Source organism: Bos indicus x Bos taurus, chromosome 21 (assembly GCF_003369695.1).
Source record: "Bos indicus x Bos taurus breed Angus x Brahman F1 hybrid chromosome 21, Bos_hybrid_MaternalHap_v2.0, whole genome shotgun sequence".
Classification (NCBI taxonomy): Eukaryota; Metazoa; Chordata; class Mammalia; order Artiodactyla; family Bovidae; genus Bos; species Bos indicus x Bos taurus.
Window position 1 is genome coordinate 29,597,515 of NC_040096.1, and position 27,636 is coordinate 29,625,150.

The following is a 27,636-nucleotide window of genomic DNA, read 5'->3' on the forward strand; positions in this document are numbered from 1 at the left end:
AAGGCGACACCACCAGGAATGTCCAGGACACGTGGCACCACAGCCTTTGCAGGCAGCAGACTCTGGTCACCCTGGAGGCCGGGGGGGCCCATATAACTCATTTTCTTTCTCTGTGCTGGTGTGCATATGAAACCTTCTGTATTAAAGTTTCAGGAACTGGTCAAACATTTGTATTTTTTCTTGACTACTGGAAAACAGGGTGCACCCTCAGAGCTTTTGACAACCCTGGCACATGGCTCTTCACTCCCCTCAAAAGCTCTTCTCTCTGGCTGCCGTGGTCCCCGTTCAGCTAGTAATGGATAGATGAGCTGGGCACCCCCACCGAGAGGTGCTCATGGAGAGGGAGGGTTATTTAACCCCAATATTGAAGGTGCGGGTCCTACATCATCAGTCAGAGGACTCCTGGAAGGGCTCTAAAGATGCACAGAAGGCTCAAAAGTGGAAAGGTGAGGGTGTTGCCAGCAGAAAGTGCAGTCTGGTCACACGCCTGGAGATAGACTGGACCAAGGGAGGCTTCACGAAGGTAAGGTGTGGTTGGAGCAGGGGTGAGTGAGATGCTGCCCTAGGCAGCAAGGCAAGTACTACAGGGGCTTGAGAGCAAACCATCAGTGGCTGTGCCTGCAGGACCCAAGGGCCCATCCTTACAGGAGGATTTCAAACTGTGCTTCCAGATGTCCAGCAGCACAGGCAGGCAGAGCCCAGGGGGCACAAGTGAACCCTGGTGGTCTGGGCTAAGATGGCTCCCTCCTCCTCATCCCCAGGGTGTAACACAGTGCCAGATCCGGCCCTGGGAAGTGCTCCTGGCACTGGAAGCAGAGCCCTCCAATCCCAGCTCAGTGCAGTCTCTGCTTATCTCACCTGGCAGCACCGACCCCCACCTCTGAGCAAAAACCCAGGGCCAATACACTGCTGCCAAGAGCACACTGTGGGCTCCTGAGGTGAGGACTGTCATGAATAGGGTCTCGGGCACCATCAGAACTGTTTCCCCTGAGGTCACATGGTCCTCAAAAGACAGAAAGAGGGAGAGCAGATAAGACAAAAATGATCTTAATTTTCCTAACACAAAAGAGAAATTATGATTACATGATGAGGATAGAGATGTCAGCAATGCTACAGTGGCAATTACATTGCAATATAAGTGTGAATCAGGGATTCCCTGGTGACTCAGTGGTAAGGAATCTGCCTGCAATGCAGAAGCTGCAAGAGCTGCAGGTGGCGCAGGTTTGATGCCTGGGTGGAGAAGATCCCCTGGAGGAGGATCTGGCAACCTACTCCAGTATTCTAGCCTGGACAGAGGAGCCTAGCAGGCTATGGACAGAGGGGCCTGGCAGGCTACAGTCCACAGGGTCACAAAGCGCCAGACACAACTGAAGTGACTCAGCACACGGCACATACATGTGTATCAAATCAACACCTTGTACACGGTAAACATACAGTAGTTTATATATACCTTAATTATATCTCAATAAAATAATAAAGTTTAAAATATTGTAAGCAAAAAGTATGTGAAGAAAAAAGAGGAAATCCATCTATCTCAAACAACTGTCAATGGAAGGTGTCATTTATCTTAAATCTCTTAATAAAAAATAAAGCGGCCAATTACATGTTAAGACACCACTGATGCCTAGATTTCAGAGGAAAAGTATCTGTAGAGAAAAGATCAATTTTGTTTCAAAAATCACCAGTTAAGTCCTTTATCTGGGTATTTTTATTTTGCTTTATATTTTATTCTGAAGTGTTAGGACAGGTTCAAATTATAGCAATGTGACTTGTCATAGATTGTGACCAAAAAGTCTTGAGCAGAACTGAAATTTCATGGTTGTTTATACCTTTCAGAGATCCTAGGAGGCAGAGATCTCGGCATTAGCAGGAGGCTTATAGAAGAATTTATCAATATCTTTTCTTTAATCACCAATTTACTGTTACATGGTATATAACATGGATGTAATGATAACAATCAGATGTAACACTGCATAGATTATAACAATGTTACAACAGTGTTATAAATAATATAACATAATAATGGATGCTTGCTCCTTGGAAGAAATGCTATGACAAACCTAGATAACATATTAAAAAGCAGAGATACTACTTTGTGGACAAAGGTCCATATAGTCAAAGCTATGGTTTTTCCAGTAGTCATGTATGGATGTGAGAGTTGGACCATAAAGAAGCCTGAGCACCAAAGAATTGATGCTTTTGAACTGTGGTGCTGGAGAAGACTCTTGAGAGCCTGTTGGACTGCAAGGAGATCAAACCAGTCAATCCTAAAAGAAATCAACCCTGAATATTCATGGGAAGGACTGATGCTGAAACTGAAGCTCCAATACTTTGGCCATCTGATATAAAGAGTCGACTCAATGGAAAAGACCCTGATGCTGGGAAAGATTGAAAGCAGGAGGACAAGGGGATGACAGAGGACTAGATGGTTGGATGGCATCACCAACTCAATGGACATGAGTTTTAGCAAGCTTCAGGAGATGGTGAAGGATGGGGAAGCCTGGCGTGCTGCAGCCCATGGGGTCGCAAAGAGCTGGACACAACTGAGCAACAAATAACAGTGTTATAAATATGGGATAAATGTTACCATGGAATATGTCAAGTTTCTGGGTTCCCAATTTTGTTTCTTGATTAACAAAGGACTATTTCTGATCCAGGACAACATCATTTTAATCACCACAACAGTATGGAAACATTGGTATTTGGCAGGCCAAGTCCTCCAACTTTGTCCTTTGTTTAAAAATTATCTTACCTATCCCTTGGCCCTTTATTCATGTCCAATTCCATGAAGACTAAGTGGAGACTTCAGTTGGAATCATTTAAGATTTACAGACTAGTTTGGGAGATTTTGACATCTTTATGGTATTGAGTTTTCCCAGAAATAAATATATAACTCATCGTTTATTTTGGTCTTAGATTTTTCAGTTGACATTTTTTAATACCTGCAGATATTAGAAATAAGATTTGTTTAATTACATTTTCTAAATGTTGCAAGAGTAAAGATATACATTCATATTTTCATACTTGTATCCAAAATATTTTGTCTAGACAGTCTCTAAGAGTTCTTCATGTAAAAAAGTCATAGAGTCTGAATGATGATAATCTAGTTTGTTGTTGTTTAGTCGCTAAGTCTTGTCTGACTCTCCGCAACCCTATGGACTGTAGCCCACCAGACTCTTCTGTCCATGGGATTTCCCAGGCAAGAATACTGGAGTGGGTTGCCATTCCCTTCTCCAGGGGATCTTCCCAACCCAGGAATTGAACTTGTGTCTCCTGCATTGCAGGTGAATTTTTATCACTGAAACATATTCCTTTCCAATTCTCAATGTTTTGTTCTTTTACTTTTCTTATTTAAATTCATACCATTATTAAGATATTTTTAAGTGATCTTTATTCTGCCTGCTTGCTGCTAAGTTGCTTCAGTCGTGTCCGACTCTGTGTGACCCCATAGACAGCAGCCCACGGGGCTCCCCCGTCCCTGGGATTCTCCAGGCAAGAACACTGGAGTGGGTTGCCATTTCCTTCTCCAATGCATGAAAGTAAAAAGTGAAAGCGAAGTGGCTCAGTCGTGTCCGACTCTTAGTGACCCCATGGACTGCAGCCTACCAGGCTCCTCCGTCCATGGGATTTTCCAGGCAAGAGTACTGGAGTGGGTTGCCATTGCCTTCTCCGGATCTTTATTCTAGACCAGCCAAAACTATGAAGACAGTAAAGTTCAATGGCTTCCAGGAGTTGGAGGGAGAAAGGGATGAACAGGAAGAGCACAGAAGATTTTTAAGGCAGTGAAACTATTCTGTATGCTACTATAACGCTGGATACATGTCATTATACCTTTGTCCACACCCATACAATGTACAACATAAAGAGTGAGCCCTAGGGTAAACCATGTACTTTGGGTGTATATTGCTGATCCTGTTCACACTGTCCACATTGTTCGCTGAACCCAGGGTAGGTGAGGCACAAGCTAAGAGGCTGGAAGAAGACTTGAGGATCTGTAGGAAATGCAGACACATTTATTTTCTTCTGGCAACAGCCACAGCATAACCTAATACAACACCACCTCTCTCCTGGCTGACACAGCAGCCATAACAGTATTCTCTCCTAGTTGACACAGCAGCCATGGCAGTAGACACACTATATTCTCTCCTCTTGTGGCTGACCCAACGGACAGCCAGGACGCAGCAGTAATGCTGCCACTTTCCAGGTGGAGTTCACATATCCCTACAGCACAAAGGAGCTCGTGACCAAGCAAGTACCTGCTTGTGATGGGCATGTGCACTGGTGTAAGTGACCTCAGCTGATACACAGTCATTATTTACAAGATGTGGGGCCAGAGAGCCTGAACATGCCATCTTGGCTAATTTGCTCTGTCCCCACAGGGTGATAATTATTTGTCAGTGTTGGCTCATCAACTGCAACAAATAAACATTGTTGTTCAGTCACTAAGTCACGCCTGACTCTTTGCAATCCCATGGACTGCAGCACACCAGGCTTCCCTGTCCTTCAGTATCTTTTGGATTTGCCCAAACTCATGCTCATTAAGTCAGTGATGTCATTCAACCATCTCATCCTGTTGCCCGCTTCTTCTCTTGCCCTCAATCTTTCCCAGAATCAGGGTCTTTTCTGATGAGCCAGTTCTTTGCATCAGGTGGCCAAAATATTGGAGTTTCAGCTTCAGCATCAGTTCTTCCAATGAACATTCAGGGCTGATTTCCTGTAGGATTGAGTGGTTGGATCTTCTTACTGTCTAAGGGGCTGTTACGAGTCTTCTCCAGCAACACAGTTTGATAGCATAAATTCTTTGCTGCTCAGCCTTCTTTATGGTCTACCTCTCACATCCATATATGACTACTGGAAAAACCCACAGATTTGACTAGATGGACCTTTGTCAGAAAAGTGACGTCTCTGCTTCTTAATACACCACTCTGGTGGGGGTGTTCATAATGGGGTAGGCATTGCATGTGTGGGGGAAGGGGTATATGCGAACTCTGTGAACCTTCTCAATTATGGTGGGGATGTAAAACTAAGGTATATTTTAAAGAAATAAATAGATTCAATTATGTTAACTATTTTTTCTATTTTCTCTAGAATCAGCTTATATTTTTCTAGAAAAAATAAATCCTGGCTAAATTTCCAAATTTATTGCCATAAAGTTGTCCATAATATTCTATTCTAAAAATGCCATCTATGGTTATAGACTTCTTTTATATCTAATAAACATTTATTTGTATCTTCTTTACTTTCTTGATAATTATTCCCTGAGGTATGTTCATTTTACTGGTTCTTTTTAAAACCAATTTATTCCTTCTTGATTTCTATCTTATTTTTCTCATTTAATAAGTCTGTACTCTTTTCTTTATTCTTCTTTTTATTTATATAATATTTTTCTAAGTTCTTGTGATTGATATTAATAATTAATTCAAATTTTGCTTTTAAAACCTTGTGGATCACAACTAACTGTGGGAAATTCTTAAAGAGATGGGAATACCAGACCGTCTTACCTGCCTCCTGAGAAACCTGTATGTAGGTCAAGAAGCAACAGTTAGAACCAGACATGGAACAATGGATTGGTTCCAACTTGGGAAAGGAGTACATCAGGCTGCATATTGTCACCTTGTTTATTTAACTTACATGCAGAGTAGATCATGTGAAATGCCGGACTGGATGAAGCACAAGCTAGAATCAAGACTGCTGGGGGAAATAACAATAACCTCAGATATGCAGATGACACCACCCTTATGGCAGAAAATGAAGAGGAATTAAAGAGCCTCTTGATGAAAGTGAAAGCAGAGAGTGAAAAAGCTGGCTTAAAACTCAACATTCAAACAATATAGATCGTGGCATCCGGTCCTATCACTTTATGGTAAATGGGGAAACAATGGAAACAGCAACAGACTTTATTTTCTTCGGCTCCAAAATCACTGCAGATGGTAACTGCAGCCATGAAATTAAAAGACGCTTGCTCCTTCGAAGAAAAGCTATGACCAACCCAGACAGCATATTAAAAAGCAGAGACATTACTCTGCTGACAAAGGTCCATCCAGTCAAAGCTATGGTTTTTCCAGTAGTTACGTATGGATATGAGAGTTGGCCCATAAAGAAAGCTGAGTACCTAAGAATTGATGCTTTTGGACTGTGGTGTTCGAGAAGACTCTTGAAAGGTCCTTGGACTGCAAAGCAATCAGACCAGTTAATCCTAAAGGAAATCAATCCTGAATTTATTGGAAGGACTGATGCTAAAGCTGAAGCTCCAATTTTGGCCACCTGATAAAAAGATCACACTCATTAGAAAAGACCCTGATACTTGAAGGCAGGAGGAGAGGGGGATGATAGAGTATAAGATGGTTGGATGGCAACACCAACTCGATGGACATGAGTTTGAGCAAGCTCAGGGAGTTGGTGATGGGACAGGGATGCCTGGCGTGCTACAGTTCATGGGGTCACAAGGAGTTGGACAAGACCGAGTGACTGAACTGAACTGTCTAATGTAAGCATTTAAAGCTATGGATTTCTCCTTACATATATATACACATGCTCTCACACATTCACACCCACTAAAGTTTTTTTTATTCACATTTGGGTATTTAGTTCTCTAGATATATATTTTCAGTAGATTGAGGACATATCTCTATCTGTGTCTATCTATATCCATTTCTCTACATTAGATGAGGCTTGTTAACTGTGGAATTCTATTGATACACACTTTTTTCCCTTCTTGAACTATCAAGTACTAAAAAAGTACACTAAAATCTTCTATAATAATTATGGATTTATCTACCAATTTTTCATTTGTATCAAAGTAATTTTATTAGGTGTATACATGTGAAATTTGTTATATATTTTTAGAAATTTCATTACTTGAACTTTAACCTTAATTGTACCTCTTTTCTTATAGCAAGTGTGCATGCATATGAGTGTGTGTGTGTGTATGTGTGTGTTTTCCTGTTGTAAACATAGTCATTTAATTTTATCTTGTTCCTGTTGATCAAATACATTTTTTCCTTTTTTTTTTTTTTTTGCCTCTTGTGTACTTACACTTTATTTCCATCCAAATAACGTATGGCTGGATTTTTAAATATATATATAGATAGATATAGACACAGATAGATAGATGTGTAGTGGCTAAGTTGCTTCAGCTGTGTCTGACTCTTTGTGACCTCATTGACGTAGCCTTCCAGGCTCCTCTGTTCATGGGATTTTCCAGGCAAGAATACTGGAGTGGATTGCCATTTACCATAGCAGATCTTCCAGACCCAGGGGTTGAACCCAAGTGTGTTATGCCTCTTTCTTTGGCAGGTGGGTTCTTTACCACTACTGCCACCTAAGAAGCCTCTGATAGATACTTGATAGACAGATAGTTGGGGAATCTCTGTCTTTTTAACTAACTGACAATCCTCTCTCTTGTCTCTTAAAATGCTTGGTTTTATTCTTACTCTTTAATTTTTGCCCTCTTTATTTCTTTCTCTTTGATTGCACTTGCCTTGTTTCTTTAGGCTTCTCATATTTTCTTTATTCTTTCCCTACTAGCTTCTCATCTGTCTGGAAATTAAAAAAATATTCTTATGCTTCTGATAGTTATTCTTATGCTTTTTATCCCTTTAAAATGAACATTTATTGCTCTTTTCTAATTACAGAAATAAAGCATATTCACAAAAAAGGAAAACGGAAAGCACTTGGTAGGTACAAAATAATTAATGAAATTATTTAAGGAATTAAAATTAAAATTACCCATAATTTTGTAATTCAGAGGTAACCTCTTTACCATTTTTTTCTGAACTTTTTCTATGGATGTGGATACACTTGAATGTAATGCAGATGCATACCACATGCATACACACAGATATTTTAAACAAAATTTTGGACCTTACATACAATAATCTAGAATTTGGGTTTTTTCCCCCACCTTAGCAATGTATCACAGATAGTTTTGATTCTTACATTTTTAACATGTATATCTTACTCAAAGCTGGTAACTCTATGCTCTGCTAGAGCAACTTATATCCAACTAAGTGGTTTACTTCCAAGTACCATCCACACAGTGCTTTATTATTCTCAGCATTTTAATCTCACGTTGTTTTTACCCCCAGCCTCAAGTTCACTGTTAATATTACATATGCTCAAACTTGTTTATATTTACCTGAATTTTTAACTGTATTTCTTCTCAGACCCTGTTCCTACATTTATACTCTGATAGTTTCATTAAGGCAGTTTACCTCTTCATGGCAACAATAATTCTTGAGTCCTTCTTTTCCTGAAAATGTCCTGATTTTGCCCCTCATGCAAAGAATGTTTAGCAGGTACAGAATTCTAGGTCGGCAATTATTTTCCATCAAACTTTAATGTTACTCTTATCTTTTTCTGCTTCTGACTGTTGCCTCTAAAAGGCCTGCAGTCAGTCTAATCTTCATGCTTTTGTAACAATCTTTTGTTCTTTGTGTGTTTCCAGCATCTCTTAGCTTCCTGCATTCTGCAGGCTTTAGTAAAATTGTCTAGGTGCCCATTCTTGTTATTTATCTTTCCTCAGACTTCTTATATCTCCTGAAACTGAGGATTTATGTTGTTCATCAATATTATTAAATTCTCGGCCATTCTTTTCGAACATGGCTTCTGGAGAAAAAAATAGTATCATATTTCACTGGAAAACCCATCCTCTACAAGCACACAGCTCTGAGCTGGCTACCTGAGGTCTGGGACTACATCTGAGATCTTTGGAAGCTCTTTATAAGCTGGCAGGCAGGGGAGAGATGTATAAATTATGTGTTGCCTGGGAGTGATTTCACTGCTGTTGATTTGATTTCCTGTGCCCTCTAAATAAACACATTTTATGTCCACTTACAATTCATCTCAACCTTTACTTCATATACCTTTGTCCTGGTTTGACTTTTCCTTTAATTGGATCTAACATCTGCCTGGTTCCCTGTTTTATGAGTAAAATTAATTCTTTAGCATGTGTCCATTTTTTACATATCTGTATATGGGTCACAATTTTATCTTTACACTGAAAAATCATCTCCTAACACTTCTCCCATGTTCTATTATTTCCTTCTACAATACCAGCCACTGCACGTGGGAGCACCTTCGCATGACAGGAACTCATAATCCCTGTCTCAGGGTCAATAAGTGTGGAGTCACTCATGAGTGGGGTTCATGTATCCACAAATATTGCTTTCTGCCAGACCTCAGACATACTGTGCTGTTATTTTGATGACTCTTCCTATTTTTGACTTATTTGAAAAATAGGAATAATAACAGTACCCTTCTCAGAAATGTTGTAAACATATGTAAAATATTTGCAGGACCTGGTACAGAGAAGCACCTGAGAAGCGTGAGATATTCCCACAACTGTTCACTATTCTTTTATATTTCCCATATGAAAATATGATTTCATATTTTACCGCCTATGATTCAACCCAGGAAATTGCTTCTACTCTTTTGACTGTCTCATCTGACACTCAATACTTCTACCAAGATTTCAATTTTTTAAAAAATTTCAAAAAAAAAATTTCATTGGCGTGTCATTGATTTATAATGTGTACAGCACCCTGATTCAGTTATACACACATACATGTATAAGTATATGGGAGTGTATGTGTGTGTATATATATACTAGCTTCCTGGGTGGCTCAGTGGTAAAGAATCCACCTGCAAATATAACAGATACAGGAGATGCAGGTTTGATCCCTGGATCAGGAAGATCTCCTGGAGGAGGAAATGGATCCAGTAATCTTGCCTGGAAGATTCCATAGACAGAGGAGCCTGGAGGGCTATAGCCCATGGGGTCACAAAGAGTTGAACATTACTGAGCATGTGCACATACATACATACATATATTCTTTTTAAGATTCCTTTCCCTTGTAGGTTATTACAAAATATTGAGAATACTTCCCTGTGCTATACAGTAGGTCCCTGTTGTTTATCTAGCTTATATACATTAGTGTATGTTAATCCCAAACTCCTAATTTATCCCTCCTCCACCTTTCTCCTTTGATAACTGTAAGTTTTTTTCACATTAATGAGTTTATTTCTGATTTGTAGATAAATTGAGTTTTTTATTGTAACGTCTATAATTTTCATCTCTTATTAATTTTAAGTGATTTTTTTCAAAGCAGCTATTCAAAGAGTGTTTTGTTTTTTTTCTTGCATTTTCAATTCTTGTACTTGATTATTTAAACATTATTTATTAGTTTCTATTATCTAAAATTCAGAACCAGATCTGCAGTTTGTTGTATCTGCTGATATTTGCTCCAAGAGAGCTGCTGTTTCTTTATATGTTTTTTTTGTAAGCTTAATTTTCAACTCATCTATTTGTGCGTGTCTGTCTGCCTTTGAGTTCCATTGCTATCTATATGTCTTCAACCCTGATGGTCTTTGCAACATTTGCTGTAAAATCTAATGAAGGCCTATGCAAAGAGCTTAGGAGATACAAATGCAGCCACAGTGTTGGTGGAAACAAAGGACAGGTGGGGGAAGAGCAGAGCCCTGTGGCTGTCCCCTCACAGCTTTCCAGCCCCCACTCTGGGACACCAACCACTGGAGTTTGTGCTATTTGTCAGGTGGCAGAAAACTCAAGGCTCAAACACCGATGCACCACCATGGAGCTTGGACAGCACATATCTTGCCTTTCAGATGCCACAGACTGGAATGAATCTTCAATCTCCAAGCCCCTGGTTGTGACATGGAACTTGCCCTCGCATAGCCAGAAACAGGTTAGCTTCCTGTTCACCTTCCTGTACTGAGAAGGAGATACTCCTCTGGCCCCCTTCTCAGAGAGGGCAGTGCTTCAAAGGCAGTACCTGCTCAGTCCCGGCCCACCGCGTCTGAGAGGGCAGGGCCCAGGTCTCACCCCTGCCTCCCTAGTTTTTGTGTAGTGTTAGTTGCTCAGTCATATCTGACTCTTTGCAACCCTAGGGACTGTAGCCCACCAGGCTTCTCTGTCCTTGGGATTCTCCAGGCAAGAATACTGGAGTGGGTTGCAATTTCCTTCTCCAGGGATCTTCCTTCCCGACTTAGGGATCAAACACGGGTTTTCTGCATCACAGGCAGATTCTTTACCGTTTGAGCTGCAAGGAAGCTCCCTACAGGGAAGCTTCCTCCCTAGGAGAGCCTTTTTGTGACCTGGGACACAGGACTGCTCCCTGAGCTCCCAGGGCTACATGTGGGGAAAGCACTGGCCTCTGCCCTCCTGGGCTGCCCAGAGCCCCTGCAGTTCCTCTAACACAGAGGTGGGGCAGCCTACTTTATGGATGTGAATGAGGCCATGAAGTAAAAGTGAATTCTCCATTTCTAAGCTGTGTAACCTGTGACACCCTTTCTTTCCAGGGCCATGAAACCAAGGGAGCAAGAGAAAGCTAGCCACCTCCGCCAGGGAAGGGAGAGCTTCTGCCGCTGGTGCCCTTGGTTACTGTGCACACAAGGACTGTGCATCAGGTGTGGACATTCTCAGGAGTGAAGGTGACCAGAAAATACAGAGGGAAAGGTACTGACTGTGCACTCTGCCCACCCGGGCTCGTGGCCTCTGAGCAGGCATGTAGGTCACCATGAAAACCTCCCACCTAACTGGATCCACCAAGTCCCTGCCTGAAGTTCCTCAGTAATTGGCTGAAAAGTGACCAGACTAATTTTTTAAGGGAGTTTTTCCTTTAGGTGAAGAATATAAAGAAATTAATCAACAATAATCTGAATAAATATGAACTCTAAATAAACTAAGCATATGTTTTTGAAAAATACCACTTGCTATGACAATATAAATAAAATCTAAAAATGGTAACACAGAAACATTGTTTTTACCTTCAAGAAGTTAATCTAAAGATGTCCTGCCTAAAGTTATACTAAATATTTCCACCAAAAAACTGAAGCAAGAAGGTTAATGATGAAAAATAAAAACCTGGTTTAGATTAAGTGGAACATATCATCAGGGACCTAATTTGCTTATAAGTAAACTAGGCTGGTATAACGTGTTTGGAAAGAAATTTCATAAAATGGAACAAGAGGATTTAAGAACCTTAAAAAGCCCATGTTTCATCTGGAAAAATATATATGATTAAAATAAATACAGTCACAAATATGTTTATTGTCATTTCAAAAAAAAAAAAAAAAAAACAAGAATTAGAGCTCAGACTTTCAGTTATGGATAGAATAGACACTTACTTATTTGCATGGACTGAACTGCCCCCTCCCCAAATTCATATGTTGCTGGAGTCCTAACCCCCAGTATGACTATATTTGGAAATAGGACTTTAAGGAGGTAATTAAGGCCAAGTGCAGTCATAAGAATGGAGTCCTAATCCAATAGGACTGGTAGCCTTATAAGAATAGGCTAAATTAGTATTCATCGCCTCTCTCTTCTCTTCCATACGAGGACACAATGAGAAGCCAGACAGGGAGGTTTCTCCTGGAAAAGAATTGGCTGGCTATTGATCTTGGATTTCCAGCCTCCAGAACTGGGAAAAATAAAAGTCTCCATTTTTATGTATTCATTACAGTCACTTAAGAGTTTTGTGGAACATATATATATTTATCTACATATAGATAAATAAGAAATAAAGCGCAATGGTCTGGGTATTCTGCCCCAAATAAACACCTACTTTGGGGGAAAAAAGCCCAGAGTGTGATATTTTGTTATCAGTGTTTTACAGCACTATTACTTCCATTAACTACACCTAAAACTCCTAACATAATATATAAACACACATAAGGCCACTGTGAACATGCAGAGAAGAAAGCAGAAGGACTGACACGAGGATCCATTTTTCTCATATTCCAAACTGAGTCCTGGAGAAGCATCAAAAGTGTAGACAGAAACAATGAAAACATCTTAAGAAAAGCCAAATGACCAGGAAACAGCAACCAGAGAGACAGAAAACAAAATAAGTAAAAGTCCCACCTCAGCTAAACACCAAAGGAGAAACTCACGTTCTACCACCAACCCCATCAACTGTGGACTCTAGGCTGCCAACCAAATTACATATTCGAAGAAAATGTTATTACAACAAGCAAGATTTACAATATTATTTCCAGATAAACCAGACTTTAGACGAAAGAAAATTACAAAGGGCAGATAATAAATCTACATACTGATTAAAAATTCCATCTACCAAGAAGACACAGCAATCATACACTCTTTCCCAAACAAACAAGCTGAAAAATATAGGAACCAAAACCAGAAAGAAGTTTTAAAAAAAGAAAGAGACAAATCCACATTCTTCAACACTCCTCCTCAATACTTGATAAGAGGACAGCTAGGAAAGTCACAGAACACACACCATCACCATCAACAAATAGGACCCAACTGACAGAAAACACTTCCCCAACACAGCAAAAACAATGTTTTCAAGTCCCCATGGAACATATGCTAGACAGATCACAACTTGTGCCATAAAATCCTCAACAAATTTAAAAGAATTTAAACCATACAGAATGTGTGATTTGTGTCTGCAATGGAATCAAATTAAAAACAAGTAAAAAAAAAAGGAGATAAGAGGAGAATTTCCAAACACTCGGAATATAAACACCATTTAAAAAAAATAATCTGAGTCAAAAACAAATGCTACAGAGAACTCAAAAGATAAACTGAACTGAAGAAAATAACATACCAAAATTTGTGAAGCACAGGTAAAGAACAGAGAGGGAGATTTGTTGTTGTTCAGTCACTAAGCCATTTATGATTCTTTGTGACCTCACGAACTGCAGCATGCCAGGCTTCCCTGTCCTTCACCATCTTCCAGAGTTTGCTCAGACTCAAGCCCATTGAGTTAGTGATGTCACCGAACCATCTGATCCTCTGTTGTCCCCTTTGCTTCTTGCTCTCAATCTTTCCTAGCATCAGGGTCTTTTCCAATGAGCTGGCTCTCTGCATCAGGTGGCCAAAGTACTGGAGCTGCAGCTTCAGCATCAGACCTTCCAATGAATAGTCAAGGTTGATTTCCTTTAGGATTGACTGGTTTGATCTCCTTGCTGTCCAAGGGACTCTCAAGAGTATTCTCCAGTACCACAGTTCAAAAGCATCAATTCTTTGGCGCTCAGGCTTCTTTATGGTCCAACTCTCACATCCGTACATGACTACTGGAAAAACCATAGCTTTGACTCTACTGTCCTTTGTTGGCAAAATGATGTCTCTGTTTTTTAATATGCTGTCTCGGTTTGTCATAGCTTTTCTTCCAAAGAGCAAATGTCTTTTAATTTTGTGGCTGCAGTTTGCAGTGATTTTGGAGTCCAAGAAAATAAAATCTTTCACTGTTTCCACTTTCCCCTCCATCTATTTGCCAAGGAGTGATGGGATCGGATGCCATGATCTTCGTTTTTTGAATGCTGAGTTTTAAGCCAGCTTTTTCATTCTCCTCTTTCACCTTCATCAAGAGGCTCTTTACCTGGCAATCTTGATTCCAGTTTGTGCTTCATCCAGCCTGGCATTTCACACGAACTCTGCATGTAAGTTAAATAAGCAGGGTGACAAAATACAACCTTGACGTTCTCCTTTCCCAATTTTGAACCAGTCGGCTGTTACATGTCTGGTTCTAACTGCTGCTTCTTGACCTGCATACAGATTTTTCAGGAGGCAGATAAGGTGGTCTGGTATTCCTATCTCTTTAAGAATTTTCCAGTTTGTTATGATCCACACAGTCAAAGCTTTTTGGCGTAGTCAATGAAGCAGAAGTAGATTTTTTTTTAATTTACTTTTCTTAGAGCTTCTTCTGTGATCTAGCAGATGTTGGCATTTTGATTTCTGGTTCCTCTGCCTTTTCTAAATCCAACTTGTACATCTGGAAGTTCTGAGTTCATCTATTGTTGAAGTCTAGCTTGAAGGATTTTGAGTATTACCTTGCTAGCATGTGAAATGAATACAATTCTGAGGTAGTTTTAACATTCTTTGGCATTGCCCTTCCTGGGATCAGAATGAAAACTGACCTTTTACAGTGCTGTGGCCACTGCTGAGTTTTCCAAATTTGCTGGCATACTGAATGAAGTACTTTAACAGCATCATCTTTTAGGGTTAGAAATAGCTCAGCTAGAATTCCATCACCTTCACTAGCTTTGTTCATAGTAATACTTCCTAGGGCCCACTTGACTTCACATTCCAGGATGTCTGGCTCTAGGTGAGTGACCACACCATCATGGTTATCTGGGTCATTAAGACCTTTTTGTACAGTTCTTCTGAGTGTTCGTGCTACCTCTTCTTAATATCTTCTGCTTCTGTTATGTCCTTGCTATTTCTGTCCCTTAGAGTGCCCATCTTTGCATGAAGTGTTCCCTTGGTATCTCTAATTTTCTTGAAGAGATCTCTAGTCTTTCCCATTCTACTGTTCTCCTCTATTTCTCTGCATGGTTCACGTAAGAAGGCTTTCTTATCTCTCCTTGCTATTCTCTGGAACTCTGCATTCAGTTGGGTCTATCTTTCCTTTTATCCTTTGCTTTTCACTTCTTTTCTCAGCTATTTGTAAGGCCTCCTCAGACAACCACTTTGCCTTCTTGCATTTCTTTTCCTTGGGCATGGTTTTAGTCATCACCTCCTGTACAATGACATGAACCTCCATCCATAGTTCTTCAGGAACTCCAACTCCCAGATTTAGTCCCTTGAATCTATTTGTCATCTTCACTGTATAATCATAAGAGATTTGATTTAGGTCATAAATGAATTGCCTAGTGGTTTTCCCTACTTTCTTCAATTTGAGCCTGTAGTTTGCAGTAAGGAGTTGATGACCTGAGCCACAGTAAGCTCTAGGTCTTTTCTTTGCTGACTGTATAGAGCTTTTCCATCTTTGGCTGCAAAGAATACAATCAATCTGATTTTGGTATTGACCAGAGAGGGAAATGTATAGTAGTAAGCGCTTATACTAGAAGAAATCTCATTTCTGTAACTCCATGCTCACTCTTCAAGTAACAAGAAAGGAGAAGCAAAAAATAAACCTATAAAAGTAGAGAGAATGAAATAATAAATATAGGAAGAAAAATCAATGAAAGTAAGAAAATAAAAACAATAGGGAAAATCAATGAAACAAAAATCTACTTATTTGAAAAGATCAATTAAACGGACAAGCCAACATCAGGAATGAATTTGAGTATATTACTACAAGCCCTATACACATCAAAAAATGACAAGGGAATGTTGCAAACAACTCTTCACATATGCATTTCACATTTTAGATGAAAACCAATTCCTTGGAAAAGCACAACCTACTAAATCTTAAATGAGAGAAAATAAACTGAACAGTCACAAAATTATTAAACAAACTGAATTAATAATTTAAAAATTCCTGAAAAGAATTTACTAGGTCCTGATAATTTCACTAGAAAATTGTACTGAACAATTAAGAAGGATTAATACCAGTTCTATAACTCTCTAACAGAAAGTAGAGGATGAGAGAATATCTATCTACTCATTTTAAGAAGCTAATATTGTTTTGAAAACAAAACCACAAAGATGATACTGAAAAAATAATAAGAAAAAAGCTAGAAATGTATACATTCCCTCATAAACATACATAAAAATCCTTAACAAGAAATAAGCAAATACAATTCAACAGCATATATAAAGAATTATACACATAACCAAGTGGGGTTTATTCCATGATTGCAAGGCTGGTTTAGCATTTCAAAACTGATCACGGAATCAACCATGTGTGTGTTATGTTAGTCGCTCAGTTGTGTCCAACTCTGCAACACCATTGACTGTAGCCTGCCAGGCTAAACAATAAAAAGCACATGCTTATATCAACTGATGCAAAAAAAAAAAAAAAAAGCGTCTGATAATATTTAACATTCTTGCAGAATGAAAACTGTCAGAAAACTGGAATTAGAGAGGGATTTCCTCAGCCTGATAAAGAACATCTACCAAAAAAAAAAAAAAAAAAAGAAAGAGAAACACAACTAGTATAATGGTAAAAAGACTGAGTGCCTTCCCTCTAAGATCTTGAGCTAGGCAGAGATATCTGCTTTCAATAGTCTTATTCAAAATAATACTAAAGTCCTCACCAGGAGAGCAGAGGAAATAAAGGCATACAGACTAGAAAGAACAAAACTGTCTTATTTGCAGTTAACAAGATGATAGAAATCATTTACATGATTATGTGGACAGCCCCAAGAAATCTCTAACAGCAACAACAAAACCCCACAAGTCCAAAAACTAATACATGAGTGGAGCAAAGTGAGAAGATACAAGATCAATATTAAAAAAAGAATTGTGAAAGAGGGTTCGAGATGGTGGCATAGGATGATTCTGAACTCATCTCCTTCCACAGACACAACAGATCCACAACTACATATGGGATAATTTCCTCATAAAGGGCCCTGAAACCTGGATGACCAGCACCTCTACAACAAAGGGTACAAGGACAGCATTGAGATAGTGAGGACACACACAGAGATGTCTCACCAAGAAAGAAAGAAATCACACCCTGGCTGCAGTGATCCACAATTGAGAAGGATCACAAAGGTCCTGATCTTTTCTCTGAGAAGTAAGGGACTCAAGTTCCATATCATGTACCTTGACCCCTAGATCCTGCACAGGAGAGATGAGTCCCCCAAACACCTGATTTTAAAAACCAAAAGAGAGTGCTCACTCTGGCAGTACATATATTAAAACTGCAACAATACAAAGAAGATTAGCACGGTCCCTGAACAAGGATGATGCACAAATTTGTGAAGCATTCCTTATTTTTTGGCTTATTTACAAAACAGAAACATACTCGTAGACGTAGAAAACAATTTTATGGCTACCAAACAGGGAGGGAAGGGATAAATTAGGATTTGGGGATTTACATATACATACTACTATATATAAAATAAACACAAGAAACTACTATATAGCAAAGGGAACGATACTCAATATCTTGTAATAACCTTTAGTGGAAAATAATCCGAAAAAGAATATATATATATATATATATATATATATATATATATATACATACATACACACACACACACACACACACACACACACACACATATCTAAATCACTTTGCTATACACCTGGAATTAACACAACACAATAAATCAACTACAGTTCAATTTTTTAAAAAAGCTGAAAGGGAATGCATCTAGGAAAACCACAGAAGTGAGAGAATAGAAGACTTTCTCTTAAAGAGCCCACATGCAGACTCACCCAACTCCAAAACCAGCATGAAAAGACCAGATTAAAAAGCATATGTACTGCAGGTCAAAGGAAATCACTTACCAAGCTTGAAGCATCACCAGAGAGGCAGGAACCAGTTCAGATGCTCCCGGGGGCCTAGGAGACATTGGCAGGAACCATTTTTGCCATTTCAGAGTACCTCGCTAATTAGCAGGCACCATTTTGAAAGTCTCCAAGTTAATAGCACCAGTGAATGTGTCCCGCTGAGAGTTTCATCCACTCCTGCACATCAGCCAAGTGACAGCCTCGCCTACCAGTGGTGCAGCCCTTGCAGGAAGGTCTCAAAGCCAGTCTGGAGGGTGTGCCTCATCCACCAGCACATCACGGCACCCGTGGCTATATCCCTCAGCCGTCTGGGGGGTCAGCCCAGCTCACTAGCCCACCACAGAAGCAGCTATGTCCCCACAAGAAAGTGGGGTGCATGCAGCCCACATAGAGGACACCTGAATGCCTGGCTCTAGTGGCCAGGCAGAAATGCACCTCTGAGCCCCACAGGGCATTTCGTAAATAAGGTCACTCCTTCAAGACTGGGACGGATGGCTGATTCACCTAATACACAGAAATAAACACAGAGAATGAAGAAAACTGAGACAGAAGAATATGCTCCAATGGGAAGAATAAGACAACATCTCAAAAATAACTAAATAAAGTGGAAATAAACACTCTATCTGATAAAGAGTTAATAGTGCTAGTTTTATAGATGATCACCAAACTCAGGAAATAAATGGATGGACACAGTGAGAATGTCAACAGAGATAGAAAATATAAGAAAGTACCAAATAGAAGTTACATCTAAACTGAAAGATACACTAGAGGAGTTCACCACAGCAGACTGGATGAGCCAGAAGAACAAATAAGCAAACTGGAAGATAAGATGATTGAACTCATCCAGACAGAACAGTAAAATGAAAAAGAACTTAAAAGTGAAGATACCCAAAGGGAGCTTTGAGATAACATCAAGCAGAAGAGCAATTTGCATTATAGAGGTTCCAGATGGAGAGGATAAAGAAAAAGGACCAGAAAAATTATTTGAAGAAATAGTGGCTGAAAACTTCCCCAATCTGTGAAAGGAAATACACATCCAGAGAAGTGCAGATGATTTCAAATAAGATGAATCTATAGACACACACACCAAGACATAGTAGAATTAAAATAACAAAAGTTAAGGATAGAGGACATTCTAAAAGGAGAAAGAGAAAAACAAAGTAACATGCAAGAGGTATATCAGTAGAATTCTCTTCCGAAACTGTACAGACCAGAAGGGAGTGGCATGATATACTAACGGTGCTGAAAGTAAAAAAAAAAGAAAAATTCTAGCCATGATTCTCTGCCTAGAAAGCTTATCATTCAGAACTGAAGAAGAGATCAAGATATTTCAAGATAATTAAAGCTAAAGGAGTTCATCATCACTAAACCAACCCAACAAGAAATGTTAAAGGGACTTCTTAAGCTGAAAAGAGAAAAAGAAATGGCATAATTAATAATAAGAAAACAAAAGTAAAAATCTCACTGAAAACGTTAACATATAATAAACACAGTGAACTAGTCCCTTATAAAATAAGCAGGAAAGTCAAAAGACAAAGCAATAAAATTAACTAAAATTAAAATAATTACTTAAGGGATGCATAAAATAAAGAGATTTAAAGTGAGTCATTGAAAGTATAAAATATGGGGCTTTCTGTGTTTAGTCACTCAGCTGTGTCTGACTCTTTGTGACCCCATGGATTGTAGTCCACAGGTTCCTCAGTCCTTGAGATTTTTCAGGCAAGAATACTGGAGTGGGTTGCCATTTCCTCCTCCAGGGGATCTTCCTAGCCCAGGAATAAAACATGGGGGAGTATCAAAAAGATAAAGTTTTGGAATGTATTCAAATTTAAGTTGCTACCAACTTAAAACAGACTAATTGTATAGGATTGCTATATGTGAACATCAGAGTATGGCAACACATAGCTATTGATACTTACTTTAAATGTAACTGGACCAAATTTATCAATCAGAATACATAGAGTGGATGAATGGACAAAAAAAAAAAAAAAGACCAAAATACAGGCTGCCTACAAGAGACTCAATTCAGAAGAAAGGACACACATAGACTAAAACTGAAGAAATGGAAAAAGATATTCCATGCAAAGGGAAAGGAAAAGAAAGCTGGAATAGCTATACTCATATCAGACAAAATGGAATTTAAAACTAACAGTGAAATAAAAGACAGAGAAGGGCATTATGTAATAGGGTTGCTACTGAGCAACCAATGGGTCATCTATAAAATCAAAAATTATCTAGAGAGAAATGAAACAGAAATATGACATACTAAAATCTATGGGATACAGTAAAGAGACTACTCTACACATGGACATCACCAGATGGTCAACACCGAAAATCAGACTGATTATGTTCTTTGCAGCCAAAGATGGAGAAGCTCTATACAGTCAGCAAAAACAAGACCAGGAGCTGACTGTGGCTCAGATCATGACCTCGTTATTGCAAAATTCAGACTTAAATTGAAGAAAGTAGGGAAAACCACTAGACCATTCAGGTATGACCTAAATCAAATCCCTTACAGTTATACAGTGGAAGTAACAAACAGATTCAAGGGATTAGATGTGATAGAGTTCCTGAAGAACTATGGACAGAGGTTCATAACACAGTACAGGAGGCGGTGATCAAAACCATCCCCAAGAAGACATGTAAAAAGGCAAAATGGTTGTCTGAGAAGGCCTTACAAGCAGCTGAGAAAAGAAGAGAAGCAAAAAGCAAAGGAGAAAAGCAAAGATACATCCATCTGAATGCAGAGATCCAAACAACAGCAAAGAGAGATAAGAAAGCCTTCCTCAGTGATCAATGCAAAAAAATAGAGGAAAACAATAGAATGGGAAAGACTAGAGATCTCTTCAAGAAAATTAGAGATACCAAGGGAACTTTCATGCAAAGATGGGCACTATCAAGGACAGAAACAGCAAGGATGTAACAGAAGCAGAAGATATTAAGAAGAGGTGGCAAGAATACACAGAAGAACTGTACAGAAAAGATCTTCACGACCCAGATAACCACGATGATGTGATCACTTACCTAGACCCAGACATTCTGGAGTGCAAAGTCAAGTAGGCCTTAGGAAGCAGCACTATGAACAAAGCTAGTGGAGGTGACTGAATTCCAGCTGAACTATTTCAAATCCTAAAAGATGATGCTGTGAAAGTGCTGCACTCAATATACCAGCAAATTTGGAAAACTCAGCAGTGGCCACAGAACTGGAAAAGGTCAGTTTTCATTCCAATCCCAAAGAAAGGCAAAGCAAAAGAATGTTCAAACTACCACACAATTGCACTTATCTAATACACTAGCAAAGTAATGCTCAAAATTCTCCAAGCTATGCTTCATTAGTACATGAACCAAGAATGTCCAGATGTTGAAGCTGGATTTAGAAAAGGCAGAAGAACCAGAGATCAAATTGTCAACATCTGTTGTATCATAGGAAAAGCAAGAGTTCCAGAAAAACATCTACTTCTGCTTCATTGACTACACTAAAGCCTTTGACTGTGTGGATCACTACAAACTGGGGAAAATTCTTCAAGGGATGGGAATACCAGACTACCTGACCTGCCTCTTGAGAAATCTGTATGCAGGTCAAGAAGCAACAGTTAGAACTGGACATGGACAACAGACTGATTCCAAATTGGGAAAGGAGTATGTCAAGGCTGTACATTGTCACCTTGTTTATTTAACTCATATGCAGAGTACATCATGTAAAATGCTGGACTGGATGAAGCACAAGCTGGAATTAAGACAGCCAGGAGAAATACTAATAACTTCAGATATGCAGATGACACCACCATTATGGCAGAAAGCAAAGAGTAACTAAAGAGCCTCTTGATGAAAGTGAAAGAGGAGAGTGAAAAAGCTGACTTAAAACTCAACATTCAAAAAACTAAGATCATGGCATCCTGTCCCATCACATCAAGGCAAACAGATGGGGAAACAATGAGAGACTTTATTTTCTTGGGCTCCAAAATCACTACAGATGGTGACTGCAGCCATGAAATTAAATGATGTTTGCTCCTTGGAAGAAAAGCTATGACAACCCTAGACAGGATATTAAAAAGCAGAGACATTACTTTACCAACAAAGGTCCATATAGTCAAAGCTATTATTTTTCCAATAGTCATGTATGGATGTGAGTTGGACCATAAAGAAAGCTGAGTGCCTAAGAATTGATGCTTTTGAACTATGGTGTTGGAGAATACTCTTGAGAGTCCCTTGAACAACAAGGAGATCAAACCAGTCAATCCTAAAGGAAATCAATCCTGAATATTCAATGGAAGGACAGATGCTGAGGTTGAAGCTCCAATACTTTGGCCATTGGATGTGAAGAACTGACTCATTGGAAAAGACCCTGATACTGGGAAAGATGGAAGGCAGGAGGAGAGGGGAACAACAGAGGATGAGATAGTTGGATGGCATCACCAACACGATGGACATGAGTTTGAGCAAGCTCTGGGAGTTAGTGATGGACAGAGAGGCCTGGTGTGCTGTAGTCCATGGGCTGGCAAAGAGTCAGACATGACTGAATGACGGAAGTGAACTGAAAGCAACTTTAAAAGTCACATCAATACAGGTTTGCCTCATAAAACAAGAAAATCTTCTCCAAAGTAATCTAACTTTACATGTAATGGGACTAGGAAAAGAAGAGCAAACAAAGCTCAGAATTAGTAGAAGAGAGGAAATAATAAAGCTTAGGGCAGATATGAAAGGAATAGAGAAAAAACTAGTAGAAAAGATCAATGAAATGAAGACCTGGTTCTTTGAAAAGATAAACAAAGTTAACAAACCTTTAGCTAGAGTAACCAGAAAAAAAGAGAGAGGACTCAAATAAATAAATCAGAAATGAAAGAAAAAATGCTACAACCTCAGAAATATAAAGGATCATAAGAGATCCAACAAACAGTTATGTGCCAACAAGTTGGATAATCTAGAAGAAAGAGATAAATTCACAGAAACATATAACTTCCAACACTGAATCTTAATGATACAGAAAATCTGAAAAGACCAATCAATAGCAAAAAGACTAAAACAGTAATAAAAAAATACAATAAAAAAACCCAGGACCAGATGGCTCACTGGATAATTGCACAGAGAGTATTTAAAGAAAATTTAATATCCATCTTTCTCAAACTCTTCAAAAGTTGAAGAGAAGAGAGACTTCCCACATATATTTTACATAGGAAGCATTACTATGATACCAAAACCATATGAGGGAATGACAGAAAAAAAATAAAGGCCAATACACTTGACAAACATGTGTGTAAATATCCTCAATAAAATATTAGCAAATCTAATTCAATAATACATTAAAAAGATCATATATGATAACCATGTGAGATTTATTCCAAGGATGAAAGAATGGTTCAAATCCATGTATCAATCAATGTGATACATGAAAATGAAGAATAAAAAGCATATGATCACCTCAATAGATACAGAACAAGAATCTGACACAATTCAACAACTATTGATGATAAAAATTCTCAACAAAGTAGCCACAGATGTAATATACCCCAACTCAATAAAATCCACATATGACAAACCCACAGTTAACATCATACTCAATGGTGAAAAGCCAAAAGATTTTCCCCTAAGATCAGTTAACAGGATAAGGGCATCCCTTCTTGCCACTTTTATTCAGCAGTTTCAGATGTCCTAACCCAAAGCAATTAGGGAAGAAAAAGAAATGAAAGGCATTCAAATCAGAAAGAACAAAGTAAAACTGTCACTACTTACAGATGATATGATACTATATAGATATAACTTAAGTTTCCATCACAAATAATCATGAATAACCAAAACAATCTTGACAAAGAAGAAGAAAGCTGGAGGTACCATGCACCTTGATTTCAAACTACAATACAAAGCTATAGTAATCAAAATGGTATGGAATTGGCACATAAACAAACACAAGTCAATGGAATAGAATTGAGAGCCCCAAAATATACTCACACATATATGCACAATTAATTTACAACAGAGGAGCAAACAACACATAATGGAGAAATGATAGTCTATTAGATAAATGGTGGAGAAACTTGACAGAAACATGCAAAACAATGAAACTAGTCCACTATCTTACACCATCTGTGTGTGAGCTAAGTGGCTTCAGTTGTGTCTGACTCTTTGTGACCCTATGAACTGTAGCCTACCAAGCTCATCTGACCATGGGATTCCCCAGGCAAGAATACTGGAGTAGGTTGCCATTTCCTTCTCCAGGGGATCTTCTCAACCCAGGAAGTAAACCCTCATGTCTTATGTCTCCTGCACTGGCAGGCAGGTTCTTTACCACTAGTGGCCACCAGTGGGTTACAGTCCATAGGGTCACAAACAAAGGACTATATTACACTAAAAAGCTTCTGAAGAGTAAAGAAAATTACCATCTAAATAAAAAGGCAACCTCCTGAGGGCAAATAGATATTTGTAAATTATATATTTGATATGGAGTTGATATCAAAAATATATAAAGAACTCACACAGAAGATGGCAAAGAATTAAGACATGGAGACCATTCTCCTCCCCAAAAATACATCAAAAATACATCTGCATGTGGAACAACTCCTACAGAACACCTGCTGAAAGCTGGCAGAAGACATCAGACTTCCAAAAAGGCAAGCTAAACTCCATATAAAGCAGTAGGGAAAAGGCAGTAAGAAAATAAAGAGACAAACGGACACCTTGGGGAGGGAGCTGTGAAGGTAGAAAAGTTTCTATATACTTGGAAACTTCCTCAGGGGCAGGGACAGGAGGGAGATACAGAACCTCAGAGAGGAGCACAGCAACAAGTGCGTGCAAGACAAAGCAGAGAGAATTCGGTAAGAAATCAAAGTTGACCAGCACTTCTCAGCCAAGAAGCTGTTTGCACAGTCAAATGACAAGGATGGGCTGGGTGCTGAGGCTCAGACTTCCTTCAGGGGTTGGACTCCAGGGAGAGGAATGGGGTTGACAACTGTGTCGATACTCTGACGGGGTTAATACAACACAGCCAAGGGAGTCCAGGGGAAAACCTGTGTCTGCCAGAGAGGCAAGAGATCATTGTCCCAGGAACCCTCTAACTCCATGTATTCCCAGACCACAGGACCACCCCCCACCACCACTTTGAGAGTGCTGTAGGAGGGATGAGCTGGCTGTGGTCTGTGACTGCAGAGGTGGGCATGATGGCCACCTCAGCAGTTGCCAAGCTCTACACAGGGGCAGGTCACTACCCACAGCTTTCAGGGAGCCTTTGCAATTTGGCTCTTCCTAGGGACCCACGACCCAAGGCCAATTCATCTGGGACAGCACACAACATGGCTTAGCCTGTAGCAACATCCAGCAGGCCTCTACCACCTGAGGCACCCCCCGAACATCCCAATGGTGGCTATCTTATCCCTCCCTCTCCCCAGTCCAACTGAGCAAGTGAGTCCTAATAAGGGAACAGACACCAGAGGGCAGCCTACAATGACGGGTGGGGCCAAAACAAAAGCGGAGCACCAAGGGGCTGTGTGACCAAGAGGAGGAAGGGAATACACTCCTGCAGCAGCAGGTGCGGTGGATTATCCCCACAACTAGCTTGAGACGGTGGACTCTGGGGGCAATAGTGAACCTTGTGAACAAGCTGGAGTAAGGTCAGATCTGAGTAGGACCTGACCCCACAGTACCCACAGCAAGTCCAGAAACTGTACAATAAATACTGGAGGATTTTCTGAGTAGATAGATTGGAGCACACTGTATGGCGAGGACAGCTGACATCACAGGGTAATATTCTTATTATTTTTTGTTCAGTCACTAAGTTGCGTCCGACTCATGGTGACCTATCGACTGCAGCCTGCCAGTCTCCTCTGTTCTCCACCATCTCCTAGAGTTTGTTCAAACTCATGTCTATTGCGTCATTGATGCTATCTAACCATCTCATCCTTTGCTGCCCCCCTTCTCTTTTGCTTTCAATCTTTCCCAACATCAGGGTCTTTTCCAATAAGTTGGCCTTTCACATTACATGGCCAAAGTAATAGAGTTTTATCGTCAGCATCAGTCCTTCCAATGAATGTAAGTGTTGATCTCCATACCGCTGATCTCCTTGCAGTCCAAGGGACTGTCAAGAGTCTTTGCAAGCACCACAATTTGAACACATCAATTCTTCAGTGCTCGTCCTTCTTTATGGTCAAATGCTCATATTGATACATGACTACTGGAAAAAAACATTGCTTTGAATATATGGAGCTTCATTGGCAAAGTGATATCTCTGTTTTTAAATAAGCTGTGTAAGTTGGTTATAGCTTTCCTTCCAAGGAGCAAGCATCTTTTAATTTCATAGCTGAAATCACAGTCCACAGTGATTTTGGAGCTCAGGAAAATAAAATCTGTCACTGCATCAATTTTTTCCCCTTCAGTTTGCCATAAAGTGATGGGATATATACATACATACATACATACATACATATATATATACATACACACACACACACACACATACACACACACACAATTATGACTGATTCATGTTGTTGTATGGCAGAAGCCAATACAAAATTGTAAAGCAATTTTTCACCAATTAAAAAATAATTTAAAATTAAAAAAAAGACCTCACACAAATCAACAATAACAAAACAATGCAATCAAAAATAGGCAGAGGATCTGAATAGATATTTTTCCAAGGAAGACAGAGAAATGGCCAACAGGAACATGAATGAAAAAAACATGTTCAGCATCACTTATTAGGGAAATGAAAATAAAAACCATGAAGACATATCATCTCACATCTGCCAGAATGGCCATCATCCAAAGGAGAAGAAATAACTAATGTTGGAAATGACATGGATGAAAGGCAATCTTCTTACACTGTTGGTGGGACTATAAATTGGTACAGCCACTATGGAAAATGGTAAGGAAATTCTTTCAAAAATTAAGACTAGAACTACCATATGGTCCAGCTATTTTATTTCTGGTCATTTATTCAAATAACCCAAGAACACTAATCTGATTAGATACAGTCACTTCTGTGTTCACTGCAGCATAATTTACAATAATCAAAATATCATAACAACCTAAGTGTCCACTGATGGAGAATGGATAAAGAAGACACACCCACACAATGGAATACTACTCAGTCCTCAAAAGAATGAAATCCTGCCATTTGCAACAATATGGATGGACCTTGCAGGTTAAATAAGTCAAACAAATATGGTAATATTTCACTCATGTGTGGAATATAAACAAACTAATAATGGAACAAAATAAAGCAAATACAAACTCATAGGTACAGAGATCAGATTAGTGGTTACCAAAGGCGAAGAGGGTTTGGAGGATGGGTAAAATAAGTGAAGTGGGTCAACTATATGGTGGTGGATGGTAACTAGACTTGTAGTGGCCATCACTTTGAAGTGTATACAGATGTCAGATTATAATGTATACTCCAAATTAACAGACTGGTTCCAAATAGGAAAAGGAATATGTCAAGGCTGTATACTATCACCCTACTTATTTAACTT

The 27,636-nt window shown here is 39.3% G+C and overlaps 1 protein-coding gene and 1 non-coding gene across 5 annotated transcripts in view; one reads left to right on the forward strand and one right to left on the reverse strand.

The window, feature by feature from the left end:
- LOC113879687 (neuronal acetylcholine receptor subunit alpha-7) overlaps positions 1 to 27,636 on the reverse strand; it is a 139,806-nt gene that overhangs the window by 31,699 nt on the left and 80,471 nt on the right. For 2 of the 4 annotated variants that reach the window (XM_027521356.1, XM_027521354.1), the window contains exon 5: positions 18,173 to 18,226. The exons of the other annotated variants lie outside the window; for them this stretch is intronic. In XM_027521356.1, coding sequence (XP_027377157.1) covers positions 18,173 to 18,226 — 54 coding nt within the window. The remainder of the gene's footprint in view (positions 1 to 18,172; positions 18,227 to 27,636) is intronic. 4 annotated transcript variants of the gene reach the window in all.
- On the forward strand, positions 17,548 to 17,654 carry LOC113880241. Its single transcript, XR_003507698.1, has one exon. It is a non-coding gene; the product is annotated as a U6 spliceosomal RNA (small nuclear RNA).